The 23,240-nt window shown below is 33.0% G+C and overlaps 2 protein-coding genes across 3 annotated transcripts in view; both read left to right on the forward strand.

Moving 5' to 3' along the window:
* The window catches only part of LOC111052313 (rho-related GTP-binding protein RhoN), a 144,974-nt gene extending 140,226 nt beyond the window's left edge, over positions 1-4,748 (forward strand). The window contains exon 5 of one of the 2 annotated variants that reach the window (XM_039444262.1): positions 771-4,604. In XM_039444262.1, coding sequence (XP_039300196.1) covers positions 771-1,016 — 246 coding nt within the window. In that variant the 3' untranslated portion in view covers positions 1,017-4,604. Of the gene's footprint in view, positions 1-770 lie in introns of both variants that reach the window. The other variant, XM_039444258.1, reaches the window with a different exon arrangement.
* A 3,231-nt stretch (positions 4,749-7,979) lies between these two features.
* On the forward strand, positions 7,980-22,491 carry LOC111052311 (nuclear pore complex protein Nup98-Nup96). Its single transcript, XM_039441671.1, has 5 exons — positions 7,980-8,303; positions 13,522-13,627; positions 15,276-15,463; positions 19,696-19,778; positions 20,558-22,491. The coding sequence occupies exons 1-5, from the start codon at positions 8,135-8,137 to the stop codon at positions 21,425-21,427; spliced, it is 1,416 nt and encodes a 471-aa protein (XP_039297605.1). The 5' UTR covers positions 7,980-8,134; the 3' UTR covers positions 21,428-22,491.
* The last annotated feature ends 749 nt before the right edge of the window (positions 22,492-23,240 follow it).

Consider the following 23,240-nt stretch of genomic DNA (forward strand, 5'->3'; position numbering starts at 1 on the left):
TACATGAAAATCACGGTTATATTGAAGATTCTATGAAAAGTATTATTCAAAAAATTTTGCACATTTGTCTTGGCTGTTTTTTATTATCTATGTTACCGTATCATATCATTTTAGCTTTAGTTGGGCACATTATAATATGCTTTATTTTTTTTTTTTGCTTCCAGTTATTATAATATTGTTTTTTGTTCACTGAAATAAAGTAAAAAAACATCACTTCATATTATTATGACTAGCAGGTAACCCGTGCTCCGCAAGGGTCTAATTGAAAAATTGACAAACTGGACCTACTGAGATCTTGAAAATTTCGAAATAGGTCTAAAACCATCATTGGTAAATTGAGAATCTATAAGCAAATTTCAAGTTAATCAGTTCAATAGTTCAGAAGTGATGATGCGTCTTTCTTGAATTTCTATCCCCACATGTATAAGCCGATTCTTTCCTTTATTATATTATAGATTATTATCAAATTTAATATACCTATCTCATTATTGTATTCAAGACGTAAAAATTAAAAAATCAAAATGGGTCACTTGAAAATGATATTATAAGTCAAAACATGCTGTGAGAAATTATATAAAGTTGATAAAAGAGTACTTCGGTTTTTTTAATTCTCGTATATATAAATATGAGTAGCCCTTACCAAGAAAGTGAATATATTCATGACATATATCAAGTGTATTATAATACTTGAATACCGTAATAAATCTATAATATCATGATCCAATCTTTCCCTGAATCATACTAATGTGTTCTTATAATTCATTTTGCAGGCTGTGTACGCTAGTCGACAAATAAACGCGACCACCTACGTGGAGACGTCGTCGAAAACGTCGGTGAAGGGCGTGAGGGACGCATTCGAGGTGGCGCTCCTAGCGGCTCTCGGCAAACTCAACAAGAACCACGCGCTACAACGTCACAAGGCCTACCACCACAACACATCTGCACAGCGCAGCAAAAGCAAGCTGGACCTCAAGTCCGAGCTGAAGGACCGCGCCAAGAGCTGCTCGCTGATGTGACCATCCGCTAGCACACAGGTGCTCGTCATGTCCACTGTGCGCTGTGTCTGTCACAGTCTCTCACTAGAAAGCTTTAATGACAAACTCAGTTCAGGTTAGGTCCTAACCTAACCTTGCCTAAGCCGCCTTACAACAACGGACACAATAACCAAATAGACTTGATCTCCGAGATTATTAATTATTTTACAATGTGCTGAGAAATTTCTATGCGGAAATTATTTTTGTTTTAGAAGTACTTTTGTTATGATGGTTTTGATTGTAATATTGTCGGTGATGACCTGTTGTGGTGAAACTTGTTTCGATCTGAGACCTGTTTCATGAATCCATCCTTCATCCTTGGTATTCCAACAAATCGATATTAACAGTAATTTTTCCTCTATCTGTATTATGAATTCCGTACCGCCACTGTACCTACATGTTTGATAAAATTTATAATCACCTTCAATATGGCAGGAGGACCAATTTATTGTTGGTAATGACCAGTTATGGTGAAACCATTGTTTCAATCTGGGACTTGTTTCATGAATTAAACTTCATACTTGATATTTCAACAAATCGAGATTAACAGTAAATTTTCCTCTATCTGTATTATGGATTCTGTACCGCCACTGATACCTTCTTGTACATTTGATACATTTTATAATCACCTTCAATATGGCAGGAGGTCTAATTTACTGATTCTGCTCATTCTGTGTGTCTGAAGCCTCACTTTTGATTGAATTCTGATTCAAGAATAATATTAACACTATTACTACCCATATTACAGAAAATCTTATTTTGAAAAAAGCAATAGGTACTGCAGTTGCCTTTTTCTAATTCTATAGGTAGTTTATTTATTCAAAATATGATATATGAATATTAATATTTAAATATATAGGCTACATACACGATTAAATAAAAACACACATATGTTGTCAAATTCTACACAGTTTTATTCGGTACACGACCATGGTTTCGTGACCACACCGGTCACACTTTCAAGTTGACTGACAACATAGGCTACACGCTTATGCAATGAGTTTCAATATTTAAATTTTGTACAAATGGAACTATGTGCTGGTAGGACTAAACAACATAATACTATTTCTTTTTACTTTGAAACTGTTTGAAAAATTTCTGTAAACAGAGTGCAATTTATTAATTTTAGCTTTGAAGCATGTAACCTATACCGGTACATATCACATTGAATATTATTGGTGATTCAGAATTTCAATATCACAAAGGGTTTCTATGAAACAGGTTCTTGATCATGATATTTTTCATAACAGTTGGAGAAACCAGGCTAAAGGTTTATTCAGGGTACTGTATCCTAGCGTCGCATCTCGTCAACCATTAAGTATGTAGCCCACTCACAGGGCAAGCGCAGTAATCCAAGTTACATCCTTCCAACAAAAAGAAACATGAATCTATCATTGTTTGCTGTCACACAGCTATGTTGACACCTACTAATCATATCATTATGTTGGTAACTTCAGTTTACAATCAGGGTGAACTGAAAAGTAAACATTTTCATTTTTCATTTCTTGTTTTTAGCTTGTTATAGCTTACTGCATAATTTATACACTTCGAGATTTGCGCTTGTCCCGTGAGTAGGTACGTCCATATACATGAGAGTATAACATAGCTTGATGCTTTGCTGAGATGGTCATCGGGACGAGGGTCTCTCCACCAAAGAAATCTATCAACTTGATATTTAAGAGCCATTTATAGACTTTATCAATATTTATGATACTGTGCAAATCTGTCTTCCAGTTGAGATTTCAATGAATTTTTGATTTTTCAAATTGTATCGTTCATTATAACTATTAAAATCAAAATAACAATTTACTTAATGTTATACTTCAGAAATTATATTGCTGTTACCGTACTATTTCTTACTGTTAGGTAGGCTCGGAAAGAGCTCTATGTTTATCAAGAAAATTATTTATTGATAATTGCGTTTTTTGTATTGTTATAGATAACATTATAGTTCATAACGATATTAAAACAATAATCTATATTATTCTATCAAGAAGCATTCATTTCCTTAGAAGTGTTGATTTTTACAATTAATTCAATTCTATAACTTCAATGTTAAATGACATCATAAATTACCGTACTTTATTGAAGTTCAGTGAATATTATTATTTATTCTTTCAATTTCAATACATTTCATACCGTACAATAAATATATTATTTTTATGTAATGAAAAATATTTAATGTTATCCATCTATAACATGTTATCACATGAATATTTTTTAAATAAATTTAACTTATATGTTTTCCTATATTTGAGAGGCATATGGAATCTAATTTCAAAAAATATTACAATCAAAAAATTGAGCTATATGTTTTAATAATCGTTCTCCATAGAGAAACCAAAGATGAGAGTTGCATCTATGTTACGCATCTTAATTTTTTTAATTATCAAATTAATTCTATTTCAACTTACTGAACTATTTTTTCTTCTACTTTTACCGTATTATTTATTGAAAAAACTACTCATATTGATGTATTGTTCTAAACTTAAATTTTCTGTTGTCAAAATGGTGATAGAATTAATAATCCATGATGAGTTAGGCTATCTGAAACAAAATTGAATTGTTATTATTTCCACTTAGTATTTTTTATAAAATTGAATATTCAGAATGGTTCTATCTTAAGAATTAGTAGTAGATAGTTCTACTATAACATTAATTATGCCAATTTGATCAAGTTATTGAAATTTGTGAATGCTGTAGCTCTGTACCAAGTTTCCTTATTTGAATTATATATGAGAGAAAATTATTAATAAGATAGCACAAACTATTGTGTTTGTGTTATTATGTCTATGTATGTATCATGTTGCAAGCTTGAATTAGATCTTTGAAAGAACCTATCATGATGTTAATATATGTGAAAAATCTATTTTCAAAATTCATGTTGAATTAAAATGTGAAAATCTTTAATAATATAGAGAAATGTATATCTTGTAAATTTCTGGACAGTATTTGATAAACTTCAGTAGGCCTAATGTGGATAATTTATTGCTTACGTCAAATTTTTCTTACCAGTTGAACTCACTTTTTAATTATTATTTCAATTTTACTCCCAATAAAGTGGTAAGGCAAGAATTCTACAATAAATTACATAGAATATTTTATGATTCTGTACTTTTTTATTTGTAACTTGGATAGAACAGTAAGCTATCTATTTGGGTTATGAGTACGCCTATGTTGTTTCAAATTGACCAACTAGTGATTAATCATTTCCTTCTACTATTGTTAAGACTTCATTACACAGGTTACAGGTGAATAATTATTGCAAGTAAACAGAAAAATATTCACATTCTTAACTATTTCAAAGAAACTTACCTACTTCTCCAATACGGGTTTTTAGTGGCACATCTTGAGATTAGGTCAGTTGAAAACACAGTATAATTTATTTTATGTAAAAAAATGTATATAAAGAGTGAGTTAATCAATCCCATTTTCAACATAGTTAAAAAATAAAATTAAATTGGAACTTGATATATCATATTTGACAAACATGACCTAAGAATCTCGTTAACTTACACCAAGTTATATTCTGGATTTGTTGCAAGAACTTGACACTTGAAACCCAAAAATCAAAATAATCATTGAGGGTTGAGCCTTCAATATTATGCTATTCTAGAAATCTTTCATGATTTTACTCTCTTTTTTAAAATTAGCAGTGATAGATGCTTGTAACTATTATTGAATAAAATACTTTTTTAATGACTTTAATTTAAATCAAAGTTGCCGGTAGTTGTTATACATGTCTTTTGGAACTTGATGGCCCTGTTTTCTCTCTAACTCCATTTAATAGCTTAGTCTACCAATTTCTTTCAAATTTGTGAATTATACTATAGATGGAGAGAAACGTATGATAAGAATGTTTCAAAAAATGATTGTGATATATAATAGTTTTATATAATATAGTTTTTATTAATAACATTGTACATATACAGCGAATAGATGTTAATGTACATTTTTGAAAGTGAATTGTTGAATTGGATTTTATTTGAATAATTGATATTTACCTGAAAGTTGTATGTTTGTTACCATAGGAAAGTTGTAAATATTAGAACGAAATATCTATTTAAGAACGAAATTACATGTTTTTTAAAACAATGTTGGTCTTTTTCATTGTGTAGCCTATACCTTTGACTGGAACATATTTTATCTGTCTAGCTACTCATATCAACTGAACTTGGGATCGATAGCGGGAACGGGAATTGGAAGATAGATTATTTTTGAGATATCTATAATCTCAATTCAATCAAAATTGTTCCTATCGTTTCCGAGATCCATCATACAAACAAAAATTGCATGCTGAAAAGAACAAGATTATTACATTAACGCAGCCTCGTCACTGTCATGGAATCATAGAATTTTGTATCCAGGAAGATACATTATCTATTATTATTTTTTCTCCCTAGATAAAATAATGTTTACACCATCATGTATTATTATGATATTCCTATATCAAGCAGTACTATTGGATGGGAGATGGAAAGAAGAATGTAGATGCCATTAGGAGCGGAACTAAACCTAGCTATTGGCCTATTCCAAGTTTTATTCCAATAATAGGCTACAGTTATCCAGAAATCGTTACTAGTAAGTGAGTGAGTGAGTAAGTGAATTTGGATTTTTTAATAGCTTCAGTAGTATAGATTTATTATGGTAGAGTATATAGAGAGAGCTAGTGCTGATAACAATGCTACAGATACTGGAGTAACTTTGGTTTTTGATTAGTTAAATATCACCTCACTTTGAACAACACATTTATCACTGTTGAAAAATACATTCAACTATTTTTATTTTAATAGAGCAATCAAGTAAGTGATGCTTCATGGGGTCACCTACAGTAAGTACCTAACTATATAAGTTAACTCAGGTTAAGATTTAACTCTGGTACTGTAGGGTCACCCAGTGACCAGTTGCTCTCTTTAATTTCTTTATGACCAGGCAGCTGGTTCGAGATGTTCTGAAATAAATATCAGCCTATTGAAGTTATTGAAATATATTCTATTCTATACCATTCCACTATCTGCTTTGAGCAACTGGTAAAGATGTCAAAGTCCTGACGGAGAAATTTTTCGGCCACCATTTTTTATAGGTGTGCACAGAGAAATTTACAGGTACCTAGAAATAATTTATGCGGAGATGTTTCCAAAAGATTTAACAATAAAAAGCAAAGACTAAAGTAAAAGTATAAAGTCCTTTTACTTTGTGAGGTGTGCCACTCTTCTTCATTAATATACAGTCCTGGTTGCACAAAAGCCGGTTAAATTTAAACTATGATTAACTTCACGAGAACCAATCAGAGAAGGCCTTTTCGATAAGACGACTTCTCTGATTGGTTCTCGTGGAATTGACTACGGTATATAGAAGAGAAACCATCTAAATACCGCATTACCGTGGAATTAACCACGATTAAAATTCAACCGGATTTTGTGCAGATGGCACCAGAATACCGATCCGGTAACGGCAAAAGTGAGCTGATTGCAACCAAGTATCGATCAGCTGATTGCGATTCAACTCTCTCATCGTAAAAAAATGATTGTGTATTTTCACTCAATGTAAAAGAGAAGGAAAGGTATGGAAGGTTTCAAATGGCATTAAATATTGATACTATTCAAGAAGTCGAATCAGTGCTCAGTAACCATCATTGCAAATAACGTTACATTTAAAGAGCTGATTGAATGGAAACATTACCTGCGCGTGCGCATTATGGTACTGTGTAAGGTCAGGATAGTCGTATCTTTTGAGAGTTTCCGGAATTCCGTCCAATGAGTCACAAGTAGCTTCTCTTTGTCTCAGAAACAGAGTAACGGCCAGCAACAGTCACAGTTATAACATAGTTATTCAAATGTATTCTTTGAGTATCTATAGTGAGGTCCACGTTATAATGGTAGTGTATGATTTGCAATGGTGTTGCTATCCTTGTCAATCGTTCAAAAAATGTGAAAGAGTTAGGGGTTAGTTTTTATTTAGTTTATATTAAATAATGTTTTATTAGGATAGGTTAGGTTTTTGCTTTAAAATTGCAATATGCTAGAAGGGGCTAGGGTCTAGGTAGAGTTATGTTTTTTGATGTTTCAAAGGTAAAAGGATAGGTTAGGGGATTAGGATTTTGCTTTGAACCACATGTTTGTGAACATGTTCATGAAATAAACCACATGTTTATGTTTTGTTCTAAAGATGACGAATAAATCTAAAGTATTAAATGTGAAAGGGTTAGAGGTTGGGTTTTATTTAGGTTATATTTAATAATGTGTTATTAGGATAGGTTGGGGTTTTGCTTTGAAATTATTGCAATATGCTAGAAGGGGCTAGGGTGCAGTTAGAGTTATGTTTTTTGATGTTTCAAATGTGAAAGGATAGGTTAGGGGGTTAGGATTTTGCTTTGAAATCTAAATTATTAAATGTGAAGGGGTTAGGGGTTAGTGGTTAGGATTTTTGGATTATATTTAATAATGTCCCATAAGGTTAGGTTAGGTTTTTGCTTTAAAATTGCAATATGCTAGAAAGGGCTAGGGTCCAGGTAGAATTATGCTTTTTGATATTTCAAAGGTGGAAAGATAGGTTAGGATTTTGCTTTGAAATTGCAATATGCTGGAAGGGATTAGAGGTTTTTCAAATAGTTAAGTTTATTGATGTGATGTTTTAAATGTAAAAGGGGAGGTTGAGGGTTCGGTTTTTGTTTTAAAATATGCTGACTTAGTTATAGTGTTTTTTTAACATCAGTTGAATAACAACTGTTATATTTTAGTAATTATATTTTTAAAAGTACTCTTTCTTTTATTAAATAAAATGATAATATATTGATTATTATATTGAATTTAATGATAAATCATCATTGTATAATAATATCTTCATCAAATAGAATGACGATTGGCTCCAGTTACAGTGCTCGGTAACCATCATCACAAAGAACGTTACAATCAAAGATCTGACTGAATGGAACGGGAAAAACCCGTTGCTAACGCATGCGCGATACGGTGCTGTCTGAGACAGAGAGTGGTTTGTGAATCACATACCTCAGATAACCTCAATTTGCTTATATTGTACAATTTGCTAATATTGTACAATAATATTAGGTTAGGAATTTAGTTTTTGTTCTATAATTTACAATGGAGGTTTGTAAATATTACCGTGAAGGATATTGTAGATATGGAAGTCGATGTAGATATCTTCATCCAAACAGTAATGATTATTCGTACGGATATTCAGATCATAACTATGGGAAATACTATGGAGATGATTACAACTCAAAATCCAGACAACAAAAAGGGTATTCAGGTAAGTTTCGTATTAAAAGTTGTGCTTTAGCCAAAATGTTTAATTAGTGACTATTTTAAAACATGAGTAGGCTATAGTTATATCTGATTTTAAGGACATAACTCTCTTCATAACAGTCGCCCTCACAAGTCTGCATGTTTAGTCCAGTGTTTTATATCATAAGTCTAGTCTTTGCTTTTTATTGTATAAGTAATTAGTATAATAACATATGTTATTATTGCTGTCTGAATCCTTCTTGAAGCTAGCTGCTTTATAATTGATGTAAGTTTTATCAATCAACATTACTTTTATTTGTTTGGCTTGCTCGCTGTGCTTTTTTCACACTGGAAGCTTTGCAGCCGTATTTGTCATCGGTCTATTTTATTTCTATATAGTTCAACCATAATCACAGAACTCTTTTATCTAAGCGCTCGTTAAGGGCCATACCATATAAAACTTTTTTTCAGGCGCCAATCGGAGAGCTTTCTGCTGTGCTGAAAACGCTTGATATGGTACGGTTTTAAACCTAAAGTAGTTTTAGTGGCTTTTTAATGTTTTCTGAAAGATCACCGAATTCCAGTAACTTCGTATATTTAAGAGGATCGTGTTGTAAACCGTGAAATCGATGTGTGAGTAACTAGACTCTTAATCATTTTAATGTATTGTTTTCCTCTTTTCTTTTCCATTCACCCAATGTGCCGTTTTCACAGCTTTGGGTGGTTCCCTCGGATCCTTCTTATCCACTGCTCTGTCAGTAATCGAATCTGTAGCCATTCTCCTCAACTGATTCATGGTCTTGCCTCTTTCTTCTGTTATCCGTGAAACAATTGCCTCCCATGTCACTCGTGGTCTTCCCGTGGTCTTCACACCTGTTGTATGGTATTTTGGCATGGGGGAGAGATACCAATATGAAGAAAGTTTTTGTTTTACAAAAAAGGCCATAAGGATCATTTGTAAAGTAGATAGTAGAGCACATTGTCGACCTCTGTTTAAAAAACTTAATATTATGACTGTTTATGCTTTGTATGTGTTTGAATGTCTGATGTATACCAGAAAAAATCTTTTCATCTTACCCATAAATAGTAATATTCACAATCATTTTACAAGACAAGCAGAAGCACTTAGATTATCACAGTGCAATTACCATTTAACTTTGAAAAGTTTTGTTGAATTTGGAAAGAGGTTATTTAATAAACTGCCTGCTAATATTAAAGAATGTGATATTAATAGTTTCAAGTTTTCCGTTAAAAAGATTCTAATTGACTGCTGTCCATATGGTTATGAGGATTTGTAGTGATGTCTGTGTATTTTCTTAACTGTTTTAAAAATGTTTATTATATAGAATTTGCTTATCTTTGTCTTCTTTTGTATATATTACGATGTGACTGTTATGACTATTAATGTTTATTGTTATATTTTAGAATTTTTTATTTAATTGTTGACTTTGTCTTGCATTTTTGTTAATGTGTTCTGACAATAAATGAATCTTTAATCTAGGTCTTGTGCCCTGGCCTTCATGTATTGGTGAGGCTTTCAGTCTTTATTCTTTCTGAGGAGATGTTCTTATCAGGAGAATAACTGTTCTTTAATTTTTGTTTCCAGTGCTTTAATGTTTAATTCTTCTCTTATGCGGTTATTTCTCACTCTGTCTATTTTCTTGTTTTGCCAACTATTCTACAGAAACATTTCATTTGCACAGTATTTATTTGGCTTTTTTGACTGTCCAACTTTCACTTCCATACAATAGGATGGGCTGGTGATTGAAACACTTCTCTTGCAGAAACACTTTAAAACAAGTGTTTCACTTATAAACACTTATTTTTGCAGCTTGGCAGTGAAGTTTATGCTTCAGCCCAAGTACTGGTAGTTGTCAGCCTGCTTTAATAGTTGGCCATCGCACTTAATTTTGATTTCTTCCACGTTCTATTCTCCTTACCATGATTAGTGATGTGGATCGGGAATATTCCCAGTGGGAAGGAACTTATGATTTGGGAATATTTCCGAGGCCAAGAAATTTTGGGAATTTAAGGGAATTTATGGAAACTTAAGGGAATTTATAAAATTGCTCTAAAAATGATTGAAATTGTTCAATCCCACTCATATTTTACTTCAATATAATCAATAAATCATCATTCTATTCGATATTGTACAAGCTCAGCCACATTTTACATTGATATAATCAATAAATCATCATTCTTTGAGCCTGTTTTTGCTCACTCACTCACTGGCTTTTAAATATTCGTATAGTCAAGTCAATGAAAGATTATAGAGGAAAAGTTTTGGAACAGTTTTTGACCCCGTGGCTCTTCTAAGAGTAGTAAGGGGTTAAACATATCAAAAGTCCCCACTCCTACCCTCTGTGCTAATAAGGTGATGGGGGTGGTTTGAAAGTGCCATAATATGTTTTTTGCATATATCTCGAACAATATGCGCCTTTCGGAAATTTTTGTCGAACACAATCATTATATTAAAGCTCACAAATTATCCTACAAGTTTCATTTCCAACATTTTTCCATATCTCCATAGTTTTCTAGGTATGAGCTCTCTAAGGTATCACATTTTGAAGAAAACCCCTTCCGGCTCCGATTTTTACATCTTTTTGGCCTTATAACTTTTTAATGACTCATTGAAAAAATCCTTGCTAATCATGGGTTCATAGAGCATGTATATGCTCTTCATATTCTCTTCAATTTCATCTATGGTCTCACTATTTTACGCATCTCCAAATGATTGTTGCAGCCGTTATAGTGTTGAGTGTGTTATCTTCAGTTTAACAACAATAGATCAATTGTCAGGGAAATTGAGAGGGAATGTTTGGAACATAATATTTGACTTCGCAGCTTTGTTTGAACTAGTTAGGTGAACATATCAAAAGTCCTCATCCCTACTCCTTGAGCTTTGGGGATGAGGGTAGTTTAAAAGTTGCATTTTTTCATTTCTGGCTGACACGCATGTAACTGGGAAACAATGCATTTCAGCGACATGGCTAATTGAGTAAAAATGAAGCTAGATAAATTTCCTACAAGTTTTGTACAGTAGAGTTTTGTGATATCTTCTTTAGTTTTTGAGATATTCACTTTTAAAAGTGTAAAATCTTTGAAAAAACAGTTATTCTTCCAACTTTTTGCACTTTCAGGGGTTATTTACTCAACAACAATGCATCGAAAAAATGTAATTTTTTACACAGGGGGTAGGAGTGAGGACTTTTAATATGATTACTCCCTTACTATCCTTGAAAGGACTGCGAGGTCGAAAATTGGATTCTAAACGTTTCCCTCTATAGCTTTCTTTGAGCATGAGTATCTTATTACAAGTTAAGTGAGCCTCAATGACTCTTGAAAGGTTGTGAGCTGTGGAATTATTTTCTTTTTAATATTGAATTAAACTCGAGAATGCTCTTGTTTTAGTTTAACCTATTCTGCTGTATTTATAATTTCTAATTTTTTTATTTATATTCTACTCTAATAGGGGTTCAATTATTTTTGTGCGGAGAAATTGAATAAAATCATGCAATGAAAGTTAAACTACACTCAATACTTTGTTGACTTTGTTTACCTGATCTACAGGCATTTATTAGTAAGTGAAAAAATCTTATTCAACTTGTAAGACATGAAAGTAGCATTAATAGTGGTGCAATTGAATGATTTATTGAGTGCTCATTTCTCCTTTCAGTCTATGAACTTCAAAGTACTGTTTTATTTGAACTTACTACAATTTATAAGTTATTCATCCTTATATTTCTTACATAAATCTGTTGTATAACAGGTGATTGAGACCTTGTGTAACAAAAAACGTCTTTTTCGGTCATTTTTTATGAAAGAAATCAAAAATTTCCTTAAGTTCCCATAAATTCCCGGGAATTTATGATTTTTGGGAATATTTCCCTTAAATTCCCTGGGAATATTTGCTCGATCTTAAATTCCCGGGAATTTTACATCACTAACCATGATGACCCGGTTTTTCATTTTATTCACATGCATGCTTCTCATGCGTCTTACCATTGATTCTCACAACTCCTTGTACTTCTTCGAACACGAATTTGATGGCCTGCATAAGTTTCGGGAGCGTTCGTTTACACTAAGAGCCCTCCATATTTGTACTTTTGGTACTTTATCGAAAGCTGCCTGTAAATCAAGAAATGCCAGGTCTTGTCTCGACTTATCCACTTCAGCAATATTGTCCTCAGTGAGAAAACCAGATCTTGTGCTTGACTGTCTGGTCGGAAACCAGCTTGCTCCTCATTTACATGAGTTCTGAGTCTACTTTCCAGGACGGATGAATATAGCTTGGCAATCACATTAATAAGACAAATAGCTCTGTAGTTCTCACATTGTGAAGAGTCTTTTTTGTAAATTTGGATCAAGATTTTTTTCCAATTGGATGGGATCCTTTCTTACTGCTCACAACTTGAAAGAGCTTGGCTTGGTTATTCCACATATTAGTGCTCGTTCTCCTGCTTTCACCATTTCGGGTTCTGTAGCATTCTTTCCTACAGCCTCATGTATCATTTTCAAGTTGATTTATTTATTCTCGATTATTTAAAATTTGTTATAATTTCAAATAAGTAGATAGTGTCTGTTTTCTTCATCTAGTTTGGATTATTATTATTTTATTTTTTCTATTATTATATTACATATTAGTAATTTTTTGTATTATTATCTCATGTAATAGATAGTTGAGTGTAAGAGAAGGTCGACTGCGCACAAACTTTTCGCTCTCTGGAAAAAATAAAGGCAGTCATTCTAATCTACAATGCCCACAGAATAAGATCCTGTATTAAAGAACACTGTGCAAGCATCCATAATATACTTCTATTAATTCTTGAGTGGCCATTTTTTTTCTTTAGGCGGCGTGCTAGGCAACAAACACACTACATTTGGTCTCTTGACAACATTATAGATTTGCTCCTCCTATTGTTTCATTGAATTTCGTTTAGAAATGAGAGTGCACTGTAACTGTGCTCCTCTCATTGTCTATTAAATTTTGTTTAAAAATGGGGAGTGTACTGTAACTGCAATTTCAAATAATCGATACTTCATTGCCTAACCTCGATAATAAATACCATATTTCAGAACCTATAACAATTCGATCAAGTTCTGTTAAATTTCTTAAATTTTCTTGTAATGTATTCGAATGGTCACTGACCGTCATTAGTAAAAGCTTCCAATATTTTATTTTAATACTTCATTCTTTATGATTTACTGTTGCTTAGTTGAACTCATTCTTTGATTTTATCTAGGTGGGTCGAGCAACAATAGTAATTATAATTATCGGAGCGACAACAGTGATCAGCGATACAAAGGTGGAAACAGCAATTCATCAAACCAGAATACCTACGATTTGTGGTGAGAAACAATTTCACAATTTTTTGAAACTCAAAATCTACAGTACAAATTGAAAGTACAGTAATATGATACAGTTTCAAGGAACAGCATATTGGTATATTAAATGGAGGAAATAGTAATGAAAACTTTAATCAGATGATTTCATAGGTGCAAAGATTAATCCTTATGGTATGAACAGAAACGACAGGTCGATGTTTAGCTTTTCAGCTTAGGTCGCTCTCGCGATCGACCTCCATGTAACTATAATTCATTGTAAAGCATGACAGTGAACAGAATGACCAATTCTTCGATCGCGTTTCAGCGCGATGACATCATATGATTTTGATTTACTTTATTCCCTATACCTGATTTGTGGCATCGATCGGAAACTGAAAGTTAAACATCGACCTGCTCCTTCTGTTCATAACCTTAGAGATAACTGGTTGAACAGAACTGTTTGAGTCATTCTATAGATAACTTTATAAACTCACAGCAGTATTTTTCAGACTACCATATGAGTTTAATAATGTAGAAAATAAAATAATTTTAATTGAAAGGTTGTAAACTTGGTACACATAAATTTGGTTAGGGTCTGGTCAATGTACAATTTGTCACACATCAATACTTCCGAAGTTGACCCCAGGGGTCAGATATACGAAAATATAGGTAGGTTGCAAGAAGTTCATCAGTTTGAAATAAATATAAGTACTTTTTAATGTGATCTTTATTTCTAAACAATATTAAAAAAAAGTTAAATTCGACCCAACCTGACCCCAGGGTCAGGCACTGGAAAATTTTAAAAATTATTGTTCCTATAGTTGACCATCTATAGTTGATATTAAAAATGAAATTGAATCTTCAATAGAGTATCTTGAATATGTTGAAAATAGTATCAAGTAACTTTCTAAATAATTTAATACAATTAAAATAAACTCACGGGACCATACAGAAAACATTTATTTATTAAAACGTTGGATTTATCGTTATCTTCTAAAGAAAATACTAGGAACTTTGAGAAAGATTTGACTTTCAAATTTCACATGTTCAAATTACTGAGGTTACTCTGTAATCAAGGTGTGATTCCTAATGGTTGAAATGTTTTTCATTGTCTGTAGTCTGCAGTATTTGCATGTTCTTGTGATTCCAGAACCCTCTACGCTGGAGATGGGACTAAGTGATTTGAAATTGATGTCATATTCAAATATGTATATTTTTTCATTGATCAAAATTTGTGCAACTGTTTTATACAGAACAATATACATGATAAAGTTGTTGAGAGTCGAATTTTGAATTACTGCACTCTCTGTTTTATTAAGTCTGTCGAATTTCGTATTACTGTATTATTATGTATTACTCAATGTAGCCAGTATAATATACATCCGAGGATTTGTCTGTTTATTTATTTATTTATACAATATGACAATTTCCACTGAGTCTAACAAGACCCATAGTTGTACAAAACAGAATAGCACTGTTCATTAATAAACATCTTACAACGTCTACATGAGTGTATGAATAAAAACGGACGTCATTTTCCAAATGCTGTTTTCCATACATAATTGGTGTTTACATTTTTTCCTCCTCTCTAATTAACAGAATGGCAACACCCAATGTTCATATTGGGTGAAAAATATTGAGTTTCGTTCAAAAATGAAATGTTTATTTGCAGGTCATTGATAGAAAAAGAGCTGAAAGTTGTAGAAGAAGGGCGCCAATGGCCGCTGACGTGCTTTTCAGTGTCTCGCGAGTACGGCAACGTGCCCGGGTGGGACGACCACTCGCCCGAGGAGTTGCGTCACGAATACTACAAATCTTTCAAAGAAGGAACCGTCGACCAGTTTGTAAGTGTTGTATTTGGTGAGGCTATTTAATAATAATAATAATAATAACGAGGGTGATGCCCACATAAGCTCTTAAGCCGCGTGCGTTTACACCTAAGTTAATAACAAAATATAACAAAATGTTAATAACTTAATCCTAATAGATTCTATTAGATTGAACGGAACTTGACAAACACATATGATCATCATGTGTATGATAAGTTATGTTCAATCTAATAGAATCTATAAGGATTAAGTTATTAACATTTTGTTACTAACTTTGGTGTAAACGCAGCTTTAGGCTTGTGCGTGGGTAATGAGTGAGAGGTATGATGAATTGAATTGATTGAATTGTTTTATTGTTTACAAAAAATCAGATTTATAAAACATTAGTAAATGTAATAATTTAAAGAAGATTATATCTATGTTTAAACTATTTCACAAATTAATTGAAACTGTACTCACATAGACCTGCCGGTCTGTTCGTGAGTAAGAGTTCGCATACGTATATTGAAATTTAATTTACACAGATAACTTATCTATGATACAGAGAAGTAAGATTACTATTATAGATAACTACCAATATTTTAATAGTATTGAACAATACAATATCAAAACTATTTAAATAAAAATACTTATTTAATTTTAATAATCAAGCTCAACTTTCAACATTCGCACGGGAAGGGAAACACACACACACACACACACACACACACACACACACACAACTACGCACACACATGAGTGAATAAATTTCAAGGCGTTACACATACATTGATTTGATCAATCTACCACACTGATAGTCATTCAAAGATGCCAACCATTCATGTAGCACTTTCTTGTATTTTAGTACAGTATAAGAACCTGGATGACTTATATGGGAGTGAGCATTCCGCAAAATCATATTAATTACATAAGAGACATTTCTGTCTCAAACAGCTCGCGAATTTCTCTCTAAACTGGGATGTAGAAGATGTCCGCTCCTAGTCCTATGGTCATGTTGTGTTGGAATATTCAAGTTCATTTTATTCTTAAATGCATACATTAAGACAAATTTAACATAAGACATCTCAATAGTTAGAACATTAAAATGAACAAATAAACGTTCGGAAGAATATGTTCTTTCCAGGCCCAGTCCGGCTTTGATAATAGCTTTCTGAGTCACTGAAAGTTCTGCAATCTTAGTATCACACGCACCTCCCCAGACAATAATTCCATAGGTGAGGATTGACTGCACAAGTGCGTAATACACTGTTCTAAATTTCTTCTTGTTAAGAATGCCCTTCAGTTTTGGAAAACAAAAATCAATTTCCGTATTTTTTCGAGTAGAAAATATGTGGATGCCAAGATAAATTATTATCAATCGATAATAGTTGATGATAGTTGTGTATGTATTTAATTATTTGTGGATACAATTATTACATATCATATGAATATGATTGGGATAGATCAACAGGCTTGGCCCAAAACTATTCTACTCCCAAATTTTTATAGTGAATAACATGTTCAAAAGAATAGGTTATGTTTTTACTGTTGAAAGTTCAAGTCTTATTTTCGTCCGAAAAAGCTAGAAATTTTGAATTAAGAGAGATTAAAACATCAAATTATAGTCAAATCATACTCAATTATCACTGCACTATCATTACTCAATTATGTAGTTCATAGCTTAGTGGTACCCAACCTTTTTTGTGTGGCGACCTTCTATTGGATGTTTATTGAGATTCGCTACTCATTAACCCCCTCTCCCCCAACCACCAGTGATTCTTATTATTATTATTATTATTATTGTTATTTGTTACGTGAAGCCACGAATCTGAGCATAGCTCAAGTGGCATGTAACATGTCATGAACATTTTTTCTATGCAAAGTGTATGCATTTGTATCAACTCAAAGTGTAAAGGCACTGCAACATTCCTCCGTAGTATAGGGACACGCTTTCACAAGTACATTAGTAATTGAAGACAAGAATAGCCTATGACTTTCACATAACCTTATTCTTTAAGGCAGACAATTGAAGAGCTTGAGTCCCGAATAATATGGTCCATTTTGGCTCCATGGCTCTGTGAGCCGGATACTGATGTACAGCTGAACTCTTCCCTCTTGTGCCCTAACCATGGCGAACTAGATTTCTTTCAAATCTCTCCGAATTTTTGAAGACAAAATTTACAATTTCAAGGAAGTACAATGCTGGGACCGTGAGGATACTCACTCTGGGACTACTTTGTACCAAAGAGGGTACAAGTGTAAAATAGATTCTATTTTTTATGGTTATACTCAAACTATCCTGAAGACTTGCTTCGGTCACCTGTGAAAGTTGAGGGTGTGCAACACGCTTTTGGAAACTGTTTACTGTGTTTTTAATTTTAATTATTTTAAGTATTTTAATTTCTTGGATACCATGAAGCTACTAAAAGTGAACAACTTTCTCTGGAAAAATCATTTTTCTTTTCAAAATATGAGCGCCTAAAAGTGAACGAAGTATTTGAACGAAGACTTGAGAATGGTATAATACAAGTGTCATTTTTTTCAACCTCCGATCATAAGACACAGACGACAAGCGGTAGAAGGGCGACTTTCACAGAGCTGAACAGCCTATCATCTCCACCAAACCCACTGTGATCGGTGCGACCAGATCTTCAATTGTTGTCGAGTTATAGACCCACAAACATCACCGCCTCTTGAGTCTGCCGCCAAGTGCTAGTTACATAGCGTTATTAATTTTTGTAAGCAAAATGCAATAGTTCAGCATAAATCTAACAGAAAATAATTCAAGTCTTCACATAAAACGTTATGAGTGATGATGTTGTGCGTGAATGGTCTCGCAAAATGAAAGTCGTCAGTTGAAATGATTTCTGAAATCACATGATGCATGATAACTCGGCACACAGTGCTGGTGCAACCAAGAAGCTTCTCCAGCAAATCAAATGGGATGATTTCGATCACCCTCTATAAAACCTGACTAAGCAACTAGTAACGTATGTCGGTTCCCCAAGTTTAAGACACGACTTTGAGGGCAGAAAAAAGTAAATTTGTATGGCTTTTGTTGGTGGGGAGTCCCTTGCGGGAAGGTCCCACCGCCTAAATATATAATTTAAGCCGTCAATGGGCCTTACGACTGTCATACTTCAGCCGGGACCGACAGTTTAACGTGCCCTTCCGATAACACGGGAGTGATCTGGTTAAAAATATTTTTGTTGTGAGAGGGTTTGAACCCGGGATCTCTATGCTGCTACGCAAGCACTCTATCCACTAGACCACGGATCACTCCTTTGAAGGCAGAGCTTCTATACTAACGAGGAGCTCCAAAGCAGCGTCATAGCCCACTTAAAACACATTTGGGGACAGCATTCTATGAAGAGGGTTTTGGTAGGCTGGTCCACTGGTATGAAAAATGCCCCAACCTAATCACTGCAATTATGGTGTTGAATAATCATGAGTGTGACTTTTTCACTAACAAAAAATTATTATTTTATTTAGGACTAATCGGAGGTTGAAAAAAATGACCCTCATACATACCCGAAGTTAGTCGTGTTGGAAATGGAATATTTTAAAATATGAGGATGCTAATAATTATTTGTATTTGAAGTATTCCTCATAATTATTTTGTAACTCTCAACTTCATCTTCATTGAATTTGAAAATTCATAAAAAAATTGGCTCCGGCAGGGATTGAATAACAATTTTTGAATCCAAAGCAAAGCACGCTACCTCGAAACCACGATGCCCAAAAAACGAAACAGACTTCAATTATCTTTTATAAAAATTTGGTATTGATTACTTGAAAAATGGGTGAATTATTATAAACAGGTAATTTGATAAATTTAGAATCCTTATACAAAATTTCAGGTTAATCAGTTTGTTAATAGGTTAATCAGCTTAATAACTCGTGTTATTTACTCCGGTGTAAACGCAGCTTTAGTTCAGATGTGATTATGCATCAAACAACACAATATGTTACTATAAGATGATATTATCCCTTTTTTAACTAAATCCAGAGTCATTTTCATAATATATTATATGATAGGGCTTAGATCGATTCCTTAATTTCAGTGTTCAGCATTGATGTGTTTTGAATGTGAATTTATTATTTGTTTTATCACTAGTAAGGATCTAAGTACAGTATTCATGATTTTCTGTATGAAAATAACCTTCAGAAAATATACCCTATCAAAAATCTCACTTTATTGTTGATAAGTTTTGTTTGGGATTATGTATATTCTTCTGTGAATAATTATCATTAGATAAAATTATCTCTTCATTTTTGTTGCAGAAAATTTCTATTGTACAGCTCTACAAACTTGCGGAGGAAGGAGGAATGATTTTAAATCAAAATCCAGGGCATTGCCAATACTGGTATGTATAAAACCAACTAATACCACTGTTATTCAGTTACCATTCATCCTATATCTACAAATAAACAATAAAAATAGGTAGCAGAATTTATACCAAAAGGACAGTAGCTACTTCAACTGAATGTTAAATAACCTAAACTTGAATAGCCCATACAACATTTTTAAATCATTTTTATGTAATATAAGATTCCACATTACACGTTTAAACCATAAAATTTTATTATTACGGGTTTGAAAAATGACACGAAATTGCGTCATTGATACACATTGTATTTTGAGAATAACACTTTTGCAGATTCAATCAAGTTTTTTAGAAAATTCGTAAACAATCTTCATGAATCTCCTCTATTTGAAGATGAAACAACTATGTTAGATTATTAGTTATAAAAACAGAACTTAGAATTGTTTCCCTGTCTTTTGTATGTATATAAATGCATTTTTGTAAAATAATATTAATAATCATCTTGTTAACAGCATCATCACTTTTTGACTGGTATTAAAAAACCGCTTGATTGGAATGTTGCTGGTGCAAGCTTTCAGTACTGTATTTCAGGTTTTCTATATCTGAGTTGGAAGAATATGTTTTTCCTCCACACTTTCTCAAGAATGTAAGATCATTCTCATTTGATGCGATGAGGTGTGGAATATAATTCAATTAATATTCCTGATCAAAATTAATCAATTTCAGCATTGTTTTATTTGCTACTCGGATATTTTTCCCATTTATTCAAATTCTATGCTCTGAATTATATTCGCAAATAATAATTCCATAACTTTCAGGAAGCGTTAATACGAAATAGAGAGAGCTATGAAAGTAGCAACAATGCAGCTTCAAGCACGCAAGACCAAAATACGAACCTATGGCAAAACAAAGCAGGCAGCCAGCAATCGACTAGTCTGTTTGGAGGAAACAGTGGCACCACTGGGCTATTTGGTGGCAACAACAGCTCTAATCAACCAGCAACGGGAATATTCGGCGGCAATAATACTACCACTCCTCAGACGACAGGGATATTTGGTGGAAACAGTAGTACTACTCCACAGGCAACTGGAATATTTGGAGGAAATAGTTCACAGCAGGCAACTGGGTTATTTGGGAACAACAGTGCTCAACCGGCCACTGGAATTTTTGGTGGGGGCAGCTCTACACCGCAAACAGCAGGGTTATTTGGTGGAAACAGCAGTTCTACTGGTATATTCGGTGGAAATATGAATTCCACTCAGCAGACTACTGGAATATTCGGTGGAAACAGCGCTCAGGTTCAGCCAAACGTATTTTCCAATACTCAGTTCACCAATACAGGCGGCACATTTTCGTTTAATTTGCCTCAGGCTCAACAGAACTCTAATAGTTTTTTGTCAGGTGCAAATCCAGTTGCCTCTTCCGTGTTCCAGTCGACTGCTTCTCCTTTCCAATCTCAACAAGTCTCACAAAACACACCAAACATTTTCCAGCAATCAGCGCAAGTGTCGTCAACACCGTTCAACCAACCAGTTCAATCAGTATTCATGTCCACAGGTGTTGACGATGACCTGATGAATTATACAATGCAGGAAGCTCTAACCGAATCCGAGTTAGCCATGTATCAAGCTAAGGCATTCCAATTTGGAAAAATTCCTTTGAAACCACCGCCAAAAGAAGTATGTTGATAGGACAAATCTTTTTGTACAAAGCTGCTTATTAGTGATAATTATTCGGAATTTGTCAATATATATACATGTAATATGTTTTTGGAATAATGACTGAGATAAATATAATATTTATCACCTAATTAAATATTTCATGTGCTTGTGTCTCTGACAATAATTGAAAATTATTTTCTCACTATTTGCCATCAAAGTCTTTCGATAATGCAGACTGAAGATGTGTAATCAGTATTTACCTTATAATGATTAAAGTCAGTTAGACTTGATAATATATTACAGAGGAACATTTGAAAAAGAAAAGTAGGAGCTGTAAAAATGCTTGTGAAAAGTTTTCGATGATTCGATGAGAGTTTAATTATTATAATTTATGATCATTAAGTCAATACATACACAATTATCAAACCAGAGGAAGGTTAAATCTCAGAATTGATTCTCACCAATATGCGAGTACCCATTGATAGGAATTGGAGAAACATGTCTATTAAGTTATTCAATGAGCTTGCCCCTGAAGTAAGACTGTTGAGTACCTCACTATTCAAGTCACACGTAAAAGGCTTACTCACAGAAAGATGTCTCTAATCTGTTGGAGAATTTTTTGAATAGCTTCAGTGTTCATCTGTTTAACTGTTACAGCTTTGTTGTGACTTGTGTTGGATCCCGTTTTAATACCTGCAATTCATCAATTGCTGCTGTTTTATTACTATTTGCCAATTTTGTTGTAAATTTTTTTACAAAAATATTTGACTATATTATTAGTATTTTAAAAATAAACTATTTTGATTGTTTTTAATTTTATTGTATTTTGACGTTTGTTACAACACTTTTGCCCGGTTGCACAACAGCCGGTTAAATTTTAACGCGAGAACCGGTTAAATTGGTTCCACGAGAACCAATCAGAGAAGCCGTCTTATCAAGAAGGCCTTCTCTGATTGGTTCTCGTGAAATTAATCACGGTTAAAAATTAACCGGCTGTTGTGCAACCGGCACTTTGTGTTTCATGACAATAAAGGATTACGGTATTGATATTGATATCAATTCATAAAAATCTAATTTCTTTTTTAATGATTTAAAAAAAAAAAACATTTAATAAAATGCAAATATACTCATTTGAATATCACAAAATAATACAAGTCATAATATTTTGTTTTTTTTTTTTGCTTTGATTGATCCTTTCAATCAGTCTACATTAATTATTAAAAAACTGTAATATTTTACAGTATATGATGATAAAATCTACTATTTAATTAAATTTATAATGATTTGTTTGAATCTTGTTAAACTGTTGCAATAAATCTAATTATTTTTCGGAGCGAGAAGTAGGTATTATTATTATTATCATCAGCATCTTCATCATGACTATTTTTTTACCTATTATTATATGGTAATAAAACCTATAATATATTATCTGTACTTGATGTCAAAATTACGTTGTATGTTGTAACGATTTGAAATTCGGATGGATAAATAAAAATTCCTACTTGAAGAAATTTATAGTTCTAAGTGGAATAATAGGCTAATATCGCCAAAGATGATAATGTTTGAAGATTAGATAATATCAGGCATCATGGCTAAATTTATAACGGCCGAATAGAAATGAAAATAATTTTGCTACCTATAAAATATTGAAAATTTGAGGTTAGGCGTAAAATATCTATTGATCGGCGACCTAATAATCGACTGAGTCGCATAACGTAGAATCTAGCCAAACACCTTGGCAGAAGTTTATTGTAACTAAATAGTATGCAACTTGAGGAACCAAAAAATCCACATGGCTAATTGTTGTAATATGAGAATCAACCTATAATCTTTAGAAAAT

Source organism: Nilaparvata lugens, chromosome 1 (genome assembly GCF_014356525.2).
Source record: "Nilaparvata lugens isolate BPH chromosome 1, ASM1435652v1, whole genome shotgun sequence".
NCBI classification, from domain to species: domain Eukaryota; kingdom Metazoa; phylum Arthropoda; class Insecta; order Hemiptera; family Delphacidae; genus Nilaparvata; species Nilaparvata lugens.